The sequence below is a fragment of the Chenopodium quinoa genome, unplaced genomic scaffold (assembly GCF_001683475.1).
Source record: "Chenopodium quinoa cultivar QQ74 unplaced genomic scaffold, ASM168347v1, whole genome shotgun sequence".
Classification (NCBI taxonomy): Eukaryota; Viridiplantae; Streptophyta; class Magnoliopsida; order Caryophyllales; family Amaranthaceae; genus Chenopodium; species Chenopodium quinoa.
The window spans coordinates 1,033,175-1,047,879 of record NW_018744693.1 but is presented as its reverse complement, the minus strand read 5'-3'; the positions used below and the strand labels follow the sequence as shown (position 1 = coordinate 1,047,879).

The following is a 14,705-nucleotide window of genomic DNA, read 5'->3' as shown; positions in this document are numbered from 1 at the left end:
GGCGACTTGTCATGTCGACGCCTCTGCGAATTACCGGCCCGATTTGATTGGTTTCCATGACCAGATAGTGGCACCCCTTCCCCATCTTTGGTTGCCCTAGCCTCCTTCCTTTTTCTACTCATGGCACTCATTACCCTCGCTGTTGTTTCAAGTTCTTCTGGCTTGAACTCAGCCATTGGATCCTGATCCCCTTCTCCTTGACCTTCTGGGGTTAACGGCATATGGAAATGGTTACCTTCTAAAGTATGGGTTTCATCTTCAATTTCAATTTCCGGATTCGGCACCCCAGTTCCCACTCTAATTGTCCGATTAACTACCTTCTCGGCTATCGGCGTACTCTGGTTTTCAGGATTTTTTTTTTTTTTTTTTGTTTTAGGTTGTGAGGTTCTTAGGCGATAGAAGCAATTATGCTGCTTCTCCTCCTTCTAGCGCAAATTGTTTCTGCAAGGATCCGACAACCCGGTCCAAAGCACGAGTATGTAACCCATTAAGCTCCTATCGGCCAGACGAGAACCTACACAAAGAGAAAGGATTAGCTAACCCTGGGGTGTTCCAGGGATAACCACTCCGATGACAAAGTCAATTTGTGATGATGAAGAAAGAGAAATTAGAGAGAGAAAGAGAAAGAGAAAGAGAGAGAGAGAGAGAGAGTGATTAATTACCCTCATTAATGACTCCTAACCTACTATTTATAATAAATATCAAGACAGGTGGCTACAAAACATGCAAAGCTTTTCCTGCCAAGTGTCAAACTGTTGTTGCCACGTGCCGAATACCGACAGGCCGATATGTCTGCTTTATCGAACATATCTGCCCATTTATCAGCTTTGCTGGGTTGAGATCCATATTTGTAAAAGATGTCGGTCCATTTTACATATCTTCCCATACAGTGTGTTGTGTATTTAAAGAATTTTTCTGGGTCTTTTTTTTTTTTTTTTTTGAAAAAAGTTTTCTGGGTCATTTTTAATGGGTAAATATTTTTTTAATTGTATGTTGTTTATTCGATAATTACTAGTGAATTTGTTTTTGATGAAATTAGGGTTATGTTTAAAATGATGAATATATTTCATTTTCAGAACTCTTCCTGGTAATCTTGTTGTTGGGATTATACTTAAAGAAATGGGATTATTGAAGAATCTTACTGTGTTGGATCTTGGAGCGAATCAGTTATTCAGGCCGATTTCTCGTGAGATAGGAAATTTGAGTATCGTTAAGAATATGTATGAAGATTATTTGGTGTCATTGCTTGTAGTTTGCTGTGTTTTTATTTGATTTTGTTTCTAAAATTAGCCCTTTTTTTTTTTTTTTTTTGTAGTAATCTACTGTCAAATGGATCGACTGGAATGCTATATCATGAGCTTGGCCACTTGAAGTCTCTTCAGGAGCTTCCCTTGGACAGAAATAAGCTCCTTGGAACTGTGCCTGGTGCTGCCACTGCAGATTACAAACCCAACATGCACGGAATGTAAGTGCAACGCAAAATTTAACAGGAATCTTCTATAGAAAACCATGGCTTGTCAAATAATTTTCTGATTTTTGTAGTGAATCTTTCAATAGCTTTTGTCTGTAATTGTCAATTAGTTGATATTCGTTCAGAGCATCTCAATTAATCTGTTCCTCAAAGAGTATAGATTAGAATTTATTGTAGGATGATGTAGTTCTGGTGAATGCTGGCAACTTCCCTTAAAATTCTGTAGTCCTTTCTCCTGGTGGGTCTTTAAAAAAAAAAAAGGTTTTAGAAGCTTATCAAAAATGCAGGGACTGAACTTAGTTATACTTTTCTTCGCTAGAATTTAGAAGCCCTGTTGAGTTTATTGAGAAGGTTTCCAGTGATTATAAAGTCCTGAGTAGCTTCAACTATTACAATATCCCACTGTTTTTTGAGAAGAGAGAATCTGCAGATCATGTGCCTTTGGCTTCTTTCAAACCATGCTATAGTTGACATAAAACAGAAAGCATATGATTGATACCAATAGTTTGTAACTAACAGTTAATCTAACTGATTTCTAAAAGTTGTGATAATGATGATTAGGGAGTATAGGGACTCTTGGGATAGCCCCTTATTATCTTAAACATTCTTTGCTTTCTTTTAATGTGCGAAATTTAGTGCTGTGTTGTTAATTTGGTTTGGAATTTTCAGGTATGCAACCGATGGGAATGCTACAGGTCTTTGTCACTTGTCTCAGCTACAAGTTGCTGAACTCTCATATAACTTTTTTGGTGGAAACATCCTGAAATGCTTGCCACATCTGCCAAGGTTGGTTTAGAAATGATATGCTCTTCTGTGCTACCACATTTTGTCATGCTCTCATGCATGCAAATGCTGACTTTGTTTTACATCTTCTGCAGCGCAAGCTTTCAGGGTAACTGTCTTGAGGGCAGGGGTTTGAAGCAGCACTCGGATGCACAATGTGGTAAGTAGAATTTAGACTCGAACATTATCTGCTCAATCTATTTCTCTTGCTTTATCCAATCAAGACTAGGAAGGTGGAAGAAAAGGAACTTTAAAAGGCTTTTTAAAATAAGAATTTATACTGACCTTCTAGGTCAGTCCAATCAGTCTTCAGAAAGAGTCAAAAAAAGGAAAAAACATAAACACTACTTGTATAATTCTTCAAAAAAAAAAAAAATACACACTATGAATGTCTATGATATCAGTTTAGAACTAACAATAGGTAAGAGCTGATTTTCTTTGGGAAACACTTAATAATGCAAATTTTATAACCTCTTTATAAGGTGGCTAACTCTGGTAATAGCATATGGATGATTTTATTTTTAAAACATGCTTCGACACGGAGGGGCCATGATTTATATTGTGCCTATCACAGGATCTTCTATATCTGCCAAATCTCATTCAAATTCCAATGCCAACGCAACGCATATAAAGAAATCAACATCATCTCTGATAACTACTTACTATAAATCATCTATAATCATCCCTTGGAAGAAATCTGGAAGTGATAAAGAACGCTTGGCGGTATATACTGGTAAGTTTTCCCTCTATCAACTATGCTCTGCGGTTACCTAAATAACATACATTAAAGCTATATTTTCTGATCAATTGTTTGCTCCTGATTTTTCTGTTCATTAAAATTTAATCATCAGATTCTGAGTTGTTGAAAGATATACAAAGATTCAACAGACAAGACCTTGAAGTAGCATGCAATATCATTGGATCTTCCTCTGATAGTATGATTTACAAAGGCACTACGAAAGGTGGATCTGAGATTGCAGTGATATCCTTCTGCGTCAAAGAAGAGCAGTGGACTGGCTATCATGAGCTTTATTTCCAGAGAAAGGTACTGCTGAAGTATTCTGTTTTGGCCCTGAGATAGTTTTGAGATTTTGATTCTTACTTGTTCAAACTATACCGTGATTAGGTGGCAGATTTAGCAAGATTAAATCATGAGAATGCTGCTAAGCTTCTGGGTTATTGCCGAGAGACTCCTCCTTTCACACGGATGCTTGTTTTTGAATATGCGTGTAATGGAACTCTGTATGAACACCTGCATTGTAAGTGAATTGTCCGCTTTCTCAATTAGTTGTGTCTGTCTTGCTCTTAAGTAACAGAAGTACTGATCCTGTGTTGAAATTGAAATTGAAATTGAAATTGTAGCCATGTTTGCGGATGGAGAGGGCTGCCAGCTGTCCTGGACTCGGCGTATGAAAATCATAAAAGGCATCGCCCGTGGATTGAGATATCTTCATACAGAACTTCACCCTCCATTCACTAGTGCTGTATATCTTACTGAAGATTTTTCACCCGAGGTTAGATACATAATTTTCTATTTTTTGTTTCTTTTCAAGCACTCTTTTGCGTTTTGGTTGAATATTTTATAACATTATAAATTACGAGTGGATGATATTTAAGTTATATGCTTGATATTATGATAATTGATCCAAGAACTATTGAATCAAACTTGAAACGTTTCTTGCAGCTGGTTGATTTTGAAAGCTGGAATACTATCATTGCAAGATCAGAGAAAAATTCTTCTGCCATAGATAGTAATGGTGCTATCTGTGTTCTGCCACATTCAATTGAGGCACATCATTTAGACATAAGGGGTAACGTTTATGCATTTGGAGTACTCCTGCTCGAGATAGTCAGTGGCAGACCTCCCTTCTTCAAAGACACAGGAAGCTTGGTAGATTGGGTATGAAACCTGGATTGCTGTTCTTTTGCAGTTATTATAAACTGCATTTAGTAAAAGCAAAGAAAAAAAGTTTGAATTAATAGTTTGTTTTTTGCTTCAGGCTAGGGAATATCTTGAAGTGCCTGAAGTAATGCCCTATACTGTAGAGAAACAATTGAAGCATTCTGAATATGAGGACCTCAAAGCGGTTTGTGAGGCAGCAAGACTTTGCCTGAATCCTGATCCTGTCAAGCGACCATGGACATGTTACGTCCTGTGCACTTTGCTGGAGAGCTGGATTGATCTCTTTATGTCAGCTGAGCTCAGATCATCTTCTTTGACATGGGGACTGTGGGCAGAACTAGCTCTCTTGACATGTTACAGTTCAAATTAATATACTGACAAACACATTCTGTATAGCTAGCTTAAAAGATGTTATGATGATACCTCTCTGGATTTTTTCATTCTTGAAGATCATGTAAAGCTGTTTTCGGCTTCTGGCTTAGGAAAATATATACTACTTATGGATAGGAAAACTTTGTGGGATGCCATAGGTGCTCCTGCCTAGAATGTACTGAGTATCTTACTAGTAGATTGATATTGCCAGAGTAAATGAAAATCACTTTGTCGTATTTCAGTGTCCCCTTGTTCAGTTGCAAGGTGAGCATTAAGGAAGTTGATGAGCTGATGATACATGTGAAAAACAAGAATTTGTCACACTTTGTAGATTGGACTTCGACCAATGTCAAGTCCACCGTACTGTACTGTCTGTGACATCCTGCAATAGGCTTTAATATGACATTCTGCCATACATTACCATGTTTTGCAGGAAGGCTTTCTTGTATAAAACTATAAAAGGTCTCTAATTCCTTAGGACTATATATTTGTAATGCTACCTTCCTAAAAGCTACAATGAGAATTGGCACTAAGAAGCGGCAGTCACCACTTTTCCTAATATTTTTATCCCATCGGGAGCAGGAACAGCTATAATGCAAACAAATTTACGGGTATATATGTTCTGAACCCTAACAAATGTAGTATTAATACTATGTAGAACATCAAGCATGAAAATTTTTAAAAAAAAATCAATAGCAACATAATAAATAAGACAATCGTGTAAGAGACTAACGAAACTTCTCTTTTGAGGAACAAAAATGAATTTGGAAAGTTATAAGAAAAACCAATCTTTTTTTCTTTAATCTCTAGTATAGTTCAAAAGAATTTGTTCAAAACTCAATAAATTGATACCTTCATTATAACTACATGATATTATAAAAGAATCAAATTATTTTGCTTTCACAATACATAAATTAATAATTTCCCTAATAAGATGTTATGTCTAATAATGAGGGCGTTCCACCCAAATAGGTGGAGTAATAAAACAAAACTGTGATGGACCTTTATAAAATCGATCAATGATTTTCTCATCCAATCTGTATACACCCATATCGCTTCCTCCTCCCAACTTAGAACTACAATAAGCCTCTATGTTGTCATCAGTAAAATAGATACAATTAGCCTTACAACCGCATTTATCCAAAGATGCATCTACAGAGAAGGTAGAAGATCCTAAGCCGACAAAGATGGCTCGTTTGCCCACACCCTCAACTTCTTTAGCTTTCCAGTTGTCAACATCCAACTCATATATCTCAAATTTAGTAGTCCTATAATGCGCTTCATCTATTTTCGGATAGTCCGGTTCATCATCATCTCCAGCTAAATGCACATACCTATGTATCACCAATAATGTACTTTCCGCTTCCACTAGGTATAACTGTCCTGTTGATTGTCTTAATAAAACACCTTGATCAATTAAGTCTACTACGGTTCCTGGTGGTTGTTTTGCTACCTCAACTCCAAAGGCTATAATCTTACCTAAATGATCAATGGCGTATAATTCCCCTTTGAAAAAACACACATCAAAAATCCAATTATTCGTTGTTGGAATAACAGTCCACTTGTGTTCCCCAGGTTTCCAAATAGCCAAACGTTGCGTTATGTCGAATATCATTGCAACTGCAACATCATCATCACAACAAGATGGTCACCCTGTTAGAATAAATTTGAAAAACTGGTATGTATAGCTTTCATCGTCCCATGGCTCGTCCCGTCGTAGCATGCAAAGTGGAAGACTTGGTGGCTTTATGACTTTTCCAGAAACGGGATCAAAAAGGGTGATGTTGCGGTTTCTCCTACTCACAGCAATAAGCCACCCCTTGGAAGAAAAAAATCTGTGGTGGTCATCATCTTCTAGTTGGGGAAGATCGAATTTTCGAAACATGCGTTTGGAGAGGCTGTAAAGTCTATGGTATGAAGAGGTAGGAGGGTCAACTAACATTAACCAAGGGTGTTGTGTGTTTTTAGACGGGCAGAAATTGACACCCTTCGTTGCATCTCTCCACTTGGAAGAAACCTCCGAAAGAGTTTCGAAATCTTCCAAAGATTCAACATGTTCTGTAGCAATCTTTCTAGCAATGTCTTGAGGGATATCACTCCAATTTGCCATACCAAATATTTGAAGTCAAAATCCAACTTGAGCAGACCTTCAGGATAAAACACAAAAAATAAGAATAAGAACAATTAAAACATAGTACCACTTGTGAAATAAAACATAGTACTTTGTCTAAAGTACAAAAAAACAAAACTTTGAAACAATGTAAAACAAGAATTTAAATAAAGCATTTAAACTATACCTTATCCACGTATCTTAGTGACAATCTTTTAATATTCATAATAATAAAAAAAAATTTGAAGCTACAATACAACTCTAGATGAAAAAACCCAATTAATATAGTCTAATTGATAAACCCAACTAATGATCGTTAATTCTAAGCTTCTAACAAATTGGCTATACTAATTTTAAATATGGAGTACCCGTACAACTTATTTTAATTTTAAATAAATTATTCAAGGAAAAACTCTGATAAGAACAGCTTCAAAACCAAACAGGCCATTAGCAAATTTTGTAAACAACTACCATTTAAATGATCACTTTTGAGACCAATTGGATGCCGGTGTAGTGGTGACACTTAATAAGAGAACCAGTATTCGATTTTCTGCAACAATAATTGAGAGGGGACTAAAACCTAACCAGTCAAAACTGATCCTGAATTCGAATTAGCCCAAAAGGTGAACCGGCTAGAACACCAAAAAAGAATGATCACTATAATTTTAAGAACAACTACCTATTAATTTTTTAAAAAAAAAAAAAAAAACTATCACAAAAACACAAGGTTACCACATTTTGTGTTCCGACAATAATCTCCGATTAAGTAACCTTAATTTATAACAAAATTGTAACCCTAAATTTTGTATTATAATTCAATTGCACCAAATCTCCCAATTTTGTAAAACCCTAAATTGAATATTTTGACATAACCCCTAATTTTAATATTCATTTGAGAAATTAAATCATCTATAATGAGAAATTAAATACAATTAACCTATAATTGTGTCTGTGTTCGTGCATTGAATTCCATTGTTATTTCTACCAATAAAGTAAACCCCATCAACCGGAGATTTTTGCCGGAAAACCAAAAGCGGTAATGCTAGTTAAAGGCTTATTTGGCATCATTTTTGGATTTTGGAAACAAAAAAAATAAGAAATAAGAAAAAAGGTGTTTCCACTTTTTTGTTGTCGGCTTTCAAAATTATTATGATTTTAATAAGTTTAAATAATTTTAATTCATTATATGACATATATCATATACTTTTATGCAATAAAAAACCAAAAAACAGATAACCAAAGTAATGTCAAACGAACTCTAAACTTTTTGTGTTTTTATTGTAGTTCTTTCATAAAACATCTAATTTAATAGGTAATTATTTTCAAAAGTGGTTATTTAAATGGTAGTTATTATTGAAAAATTTTCCAACCATTTAAAAGTTGAAAAATAAATAAATAAGCTTGAAATTCAACCAAAAAGCTTTATATCAATATCAGTTCGTGTTCAAATTTTGGCTGATGTTGATTTAATAAATTGATTCCCCGTGTTTGTCAACATATCAGTTCGTCTAATTCTGAATGTAAATTAAAAATATATCAAACTTCAATCCAACCAATTAAACTTTTATCAATATCAATTCATCTAATTCTGAACGCAAATTATAAAATAATAATAATTATTATAATACATCAAACTTCAAATCCAACAAATTATCACTATCAATTTGCCTAATTCTGAATAATAAAAAATTAAGAAAAAAACCTTCAAATCCAATCGATTAAATAAAAAATGAATCTCAGTTCGTCTAATTCTGAAAGCAAATAAAATAAAAATCAATTCTTATAATTCTGTATACATAAAAAAAAAAATAAAAAAAAAAAAAAACCTTCAAATCCAACCAATTAAACTTATTTCAATTTGTTTGATTCCGAATAAAAAAAAAATTAAACATTAAATCCAACCAATTAAACTAATATCAACATCAGATCGTCTGATTCTGAATGAAAAAAAAAAAAAAAAAAAACACTTGAAATCCGACCAATTAAAGCAAATCAATATTAATTCGTCTAATTATAAATACAAGAAAATAAATTATGTGGTATAAACAAAATTAAGAAATCGATATTTACAACAAAAAAAAAATACAGTATTAAAAAAAGAGTAAATTGGAAGAGAGAACAAACCTTAGGAATAGAGTGCAGCAGCCAAAAGTATTGAAGATGGAGAGTTTTTTTTTACTCCGTATTAATTTTTTTTTTTTTTTTTGTTATAAATAAGATGAGGGAGATCGAAGAAGAGTATACGAGGTAATTTTTTTTAAAAAAAATAATAAAAAATAAAAAAGAGTATATGAAGACAAAGAGGACAAGAGGTACCGTATATATATAATTATAAAAATACATTAGTATACTTCGCATAGGAGTAAACTTTTTTTTTTTTTTTTTTTTTTTTTGAGAAATAAAACTTTCCTATTTCTAGTTTTCTACTCTGCGTTAAAAGGGGATTTTTCCTCCAAAAAAAAAATTAAAAAATTTGAAGCGGTTTAATAGGCGTTAAGTTTGAGATCAAAAGCAGTTGGCGAAGTAATCAGTTGGAATTTGAAAGTCTTAAAAGAGTTAGAAGTCTTAGAACTTAGGGTAAGTTTATGGCAAGTCTTGAGCAAAGTCTCGATATAAGTCTTACTCGACATTCTTGTAATAAACTCATCTAAGATTCATGTGAGTCTTACTAGGAGTTTGGAAAATCCAATCTCATGTCAAGAGTCAAGATTTTGTAAGGCCAATGAAAATTAGTCACCTCATCAACTAACCAAAAGTTTACAATAATTTTTTAAAAAATAAAAAAAGTGTTGAAAAATAAACCTCTCAAGTGTCACCACATGTAAGTGTCCCACATTGGTTAAAGAAGAGAGAATTAAACACTTTATAAGGTTAAGGGGATACTTCTCCTATCGTCATATGGTTTTGGGATGAAACCTCCTTTGGACTTGTGATATAGACTCTCTCTCTTGGTTTGAGGGGTGCGGCCTAGGCCCGCGTTTATCATGGCCCAGAATACGTTAAAATGAACATACGTTTTTTTTTCTTCCTTATATCTTAATTCTCTTTCTTCTTCTTCTTCTTTAGCTCTATTATTTTTCTCTCTCTTCAGTTTTCTTCTCAATTTAACATTTTCTCTCTCCTCTTTACCTCATTTCCCTTCAATCTTTAAAGTTTTCTTCTTCTTTATATAAATTTTTGAGTTACTAATTCGTGTTTTGATGAGTATACTTTTTTCTTTCTAAATCTATGAGTTTCAGATTCAATCATTTGGCTTTATCAAAGAGGAAAGAAAAAAATAAAGGAGAGAGAAAGTTGAAGGTCAAAGAAAACAATGGAGGTTAGATTTTATCAATTTGTAATTGTATTTTGTATGATTTCGTTGACCATGCATGATGATTTATTTTTTGATTGTTTGAAATTATTATGAGTTTGTGATGAATATCAATTAAATTGCTTAATTGTTAATGAATATCAATTGTATTGCTTAATTTGTAGTTATTTTCTCTCTCTATCTATCTCTTTCTTTTGATTTTTTTTTTCTTTTGATTTCTAATCATGTTACAAATCAATAATTAATTTCTCTATGATGAATCAAGATTAAATTTAAGGTGTATATTCAATTTTTTAGAGTTTCAATAATTACAATCGATCTTGAATGTAATTTCTGTAAAAAAAAAATGAACACGTAGGAATTTAAAAATGAACAACTTTTACAAAATGAGCATTTGGTACACCGAAAATGAATATTAAATACATAAAAAATGAACATATTTCAACAATTTATTTTATCATTATTTTTCATTAATAATTATATACAATGAATTTGAACTTTTATGAAAATCATGTTTATTTTAGTATCCTAAATGTTCATAACTTTTTGTTACATGTTCATTTTATAAGTGTTTATTTTTTAATACTAAATGTTCGTTTTTATTAAGTTGAAAGTAAAATATAATACGTTGAAAGTTAAATTATCTGAACATTTAGTGTTGAAATTCTGAACAATTTATTATGAATATATATGTTTCGTTATTCATTACGAACATATCTATTATTGATTATGAATACATATGACATATAGAGTGATAATTATTTATATTTTTAACTTTTGTATTGATGATTATATATTATGAACATTCTAAATAATTATTATGAACATATGTTGTGATGGTTATGAATTTTGATTATTTGTTATATTTTAGTGAGTACAGATTAATTGTATTTGTAGAAGACAAAGACTCTGAATTAGTGAAGAAACAAGTAAGAAGTGATGAAGAAGTATATGATATTACAATGAATTTGCCTTTAAGTTGGAGAATTTCTGATGTATATGATCCCAATTTTATGGTTGTATGATAAATGTTCATTTCTAATATATTAAATGTTCATTTTTGTACGTGTTCATTTTTATTACTGAATATTCTTTTTTTTTATGTGTTCATTTTTCTAACTAATTGTTCATTTTAAAGGTCGTGGTCTAGCAAATTTATGATTATATGATAATCAGATTCATTTTTAATAAATGATCATTTCCTTGTAACATATAAACTTTTTAATATTAAATGTTCATTTTTTTTTACGTGTTCATTTTTTGTTATTAAATATTCATTTTTTTCATGTTCATATTTTTTAACTAAATGTTCATTTTTTATTTGGGCCGCGCGTTTAGGGCCTCACTTGTCAAGACCAATTGCTTAATGCCATTAAAGGTCCCAAAGTTTGGGCCTGGCAATATACTCTAACCTTTAGAGGTCCCATACTGTGGGTCTGGCTCTAATACCATGACAGCTTAACAAAAAGACATTTTACAAAAAAAAAAAAATATATTTTGAAGAGGATTAAGTGAGTTTGGAGTAAGTATTGAGATAATGTGTAAATTTAGAGAAAGTCTTGTATGAATCTGAATAATATAAAAATATTTTAAAGTTAGTGGAAAGCTGATGTGACAAAGTATTTTAAACTAGTGTCAACTATCATTTGTCTAGAAGGTTTTTTTTTTGGTAAATCCATCACTTTATAATACTATAAGAATTTTCTTTTTTTTTAAAAAAAAAAAGGAAATAATATTCATTAATTGCATGGAATTACACATAATTTTGTCATTAATCCGATAAAGTTTCATTTCTAATTAAATACAAGAAAATGCTAACTTATCAGCTAAAAGTCCCTAAACATTGACTTAAAAATTACACTTATAAATTATTTGCCACATGTATTCTGAAGTCCCTAAATTTGTTGATTGTGTTGTATTGTATCGGAAAAGTGATCATTGGTGGTTGAGACTAGCATTATAATGAAGACATACTTCAACCATTTTGCCTCATTTAAAAGTTAAGAGACTACATGGTTCCTTCACTATTAAATCTGCTTATCATGCCTCCACTACTCCTCCATCCAACCCTTACAAGTTCCAACTCCTTTTCTCCTTAATTTTCCATGGTCTGTCTTATGGTAAATTAACACCCCTTTCAAATATTAAATGTTGCTTTGGAACATAGCTAGGGGAATTCTACCAATTGGTGACGTCCTAGCTAGAAAATTCCCAAATTTGCACTAGGTGTTATGCTCCTAATGAAGACATGATTCAACAGTTATATTGTTCCGTGACTGCCCAAACTACTCTACTTTTAAGAGTCTTATTTTTAAGAACCATCTTCTTAAAAAATTTAATCTTCCTAATATTTACAACTGTGATTTTCAAGCTTAGCTTACACTAGGTGAAAAAACAAAATTGGCACCGGTTCAAAACCCCTCAATGCCACCGGTTTTGAACCGGTGCCAATTTGGGGGGTGCCAATAAGTGCATGAAAAAGCCACCAGTTTGAACCAATGGCAAAACTCGGAATTGGCATCGGTAAGCCCAAAAAAAATTAATTCAATGTTTTTGACACCGGTTAACCGGTGCCAAAAGTGTAAAAAAAAAATCATTTTTTTTGGTCTTTTTTCACTTAAAAATTAAATAAACTAAAATAAATAAGAACATCAAAATAAAAATCGGATATCAATCAATATAATCGAAAATTTACAATATATAATCAAAAAAATTTTACAATATAGATCAATAACAACATATAAATAAAAAAAAATACAATATAAATCAAAAAAAAAATTACAACATCACAATCAAAAAAACCCCATACAACATCTAAATCAATATTCTTGCATCTTGATTCTTGCATCAATATACCTGCACCAATTAAAACAAACAAAAAGAAAATCGATTAAAATAAATTAGTTGCGAAAAAATATAATAAAAAAACCCAGAAAATAAAAAAAAAATCGAATTAAAATCGATTAAAATTTTTTTTGATTTAAATAAAAACAAAAATAAAAAATCAATTAAAAACCCAGAAAATTAAAAAAAAAAAAAAAAAAATCACTTCAGAAAGGTCTTGACATTACCACTTCATTATCACTTCTTCTCTCCACCAACTCACCAAGTCTGACTACCTCCTACACTAAGGAGTTAACCAATACCTTGCCCTTGGTGAATGGCTCCAACTGATGTGCTGTTTCTTGAGAAAGGTCTTGACAGGACCTCCCAACTAATATTGCTACGTACTATCTTGTTTAATTTTGCTACGTACTATCTTGGTTAATAAAAAAAATTACCTTCACTGCTTCCTTAGTTTAATTTTCCTTGTTCTTAATGCTTTTAGTGGGGCACTTCAGTCTTCACACTTGGATGAGCTTGTGCGGTGGTGCTCTGGCGTTGACTATCACGTGTTAGTCACCTAACGTATTTTAAAAATAAAAAAAAATTCCAAATTTTCCTCCTTTCTCGACCTAACCCTTTCATAGTATTCTCACGGAGGTCGGAAAATGAGGGAAATTTGGGGATTTTTTTAAATAAATCACGTCACTAACACGTGATAGTTAATGCTAGAGCTCCGACGTTGACCACCACGCAAGCTCACCCAAGTATCCCATACAAACAAAATGCAACTTAAAACTTTTTCACAAGTTTTCACTTAAAAGATCCTTTTTCAAAAAGTCGACCACTTAAGGTCTTTTTTCACAATTTCCTCAATATATATTTACTTAAGGTTTTTTTTTTATTATTTTGGTGTTTCACCCGATTCACCCTTTGGGTTAATCCGGATTCAGGGGTTGGTTGTGGGTGGTTAGGTACCAGTCCCCTCCCAATTGTTGTTGCGAGGGATCGAATACGAGTCCTCTCTACCAAATGTAGTCTTATTGGTACTTAGTAAGGTAAAATTATAATTGCTTTAATTTGCAGTGAGTTATAATATTGTGTATATTCAAAACCATTGCATTAATATATTAAAATCAAACTTGGACTATTTTTTTTTAAGTGAAGAAAACATGTCCTTTAATTAGTTTGACCTTTGCATTATTAAGGTAAAAATGCATGTAAAGAGATTCAAACCTAAACTTCATTGAATGAAAACCACATGCATTACCATCTTAGCTAGAATTAAATTATAATCTATTTATCCACATTTATGTATAAATACATGTAGTACAAGTATTATAATGTAATATAGAAACAAAAAAAAAATTCCAAAATGAGTAATTGTTGTCATTGTTTTCAAATTTACCACGTAAAAAAATTATGAAGTACGTCTTTTAAAGCGTTTAATAGGCAAAGCCCGGGGCACACTAGCAATGACACATGTCATTTTCTAATGTGTCTTTCAGTTTTTTTTTTTGAATAAATTTCAATTAAAGAAACAAATCTTATTTACAAATATTTCCTAACCTTACACAATATTAAAAACACATTCTTAACATAATTTTGCTCATTTTCTACATCAGTTAATATCTAACACATTAGGTGGTCCCTACGTACGCCGGTACCAAGCACCATACCGCCTCTCCTTTGATTAATAAAAAGGCGGAAAGAACATATACTATGAAACAAAATAACATGGTTGTTTAAAAGAACATTCCTCTAGTTTATAAAGAACGCGAACAAGTAAGTCAGTTTTTTTTTAAAAAAAAGGCAAGAGGTAAAAAGTAAATTTTTTTTTACTGATATAGTACTTTCTCTAGACATTTACCAAAACAAAACTTCCTCTCTCTAAAATTTTTCTCACTCTAAAAGTTTTCTCTCTCAAAAA

General features: G+C 32.1%; 2 protein-coding genes across 2 annotated transcripts; one reads left to right on the top strand and one right to left on the bottom strand.

Moving 5' to 3' along the window:
* The first annotated feature begins 221 nt into the window (after nt 1-221).
* Nucleotides 222-4,734, top strand: LOC110702285 (probable LRR receptor-like serine/threonine-protein kinase At1g63430). The gene is made up of 12 exons (XM_021879988.1): nt 222-230; nt 377-475; nt 1,072-1,220; nt 1,316-1,465; nt 2,141-2,257; nt 2,350-2,414; nt 2,829-2,987; nt 3,106-3,299; nt 3,381-3,513; nt 3,617-3,768; nt 3,939-4,154; nt 4,255-4,734. Exons 1-12 carry the CDS (start codon nt 222-224, stop codon nt 4,525-4,527), a joined length of 1,716 nt encoding a protein of 571 aa, XP_021735680.1. The 3' UTR covers nt 4,528-4,734.
* Nucleotides 4,735-5,382: 648 nt separating this feature from the next.
* LOC110702475 (putative F-box protein At5g55150) lies at nt 5,383-9,216 on the bottom strand. Its single transcript, XM_021880185.1, has 2 exons — nt 8,764-9,216; nt 5,383-6,676 (listed from the first exon to the last, which is right to left on the bottom strand). The coding sequence occupies exon 2, from the start codon at nt 6,142-6,144 to the stop codon at nt 5,473-5,475; it is 672 nt and encodes a 223-aa protein (XP_021735877.1). The 5' UTR covers nt 6,145-6,676; nt 8,764-9,216; the 3' UTR covers nt 5,383-5,472.
* Nucleotides 9,217-14,705: the final 5,489 nt, after the last annotated feature.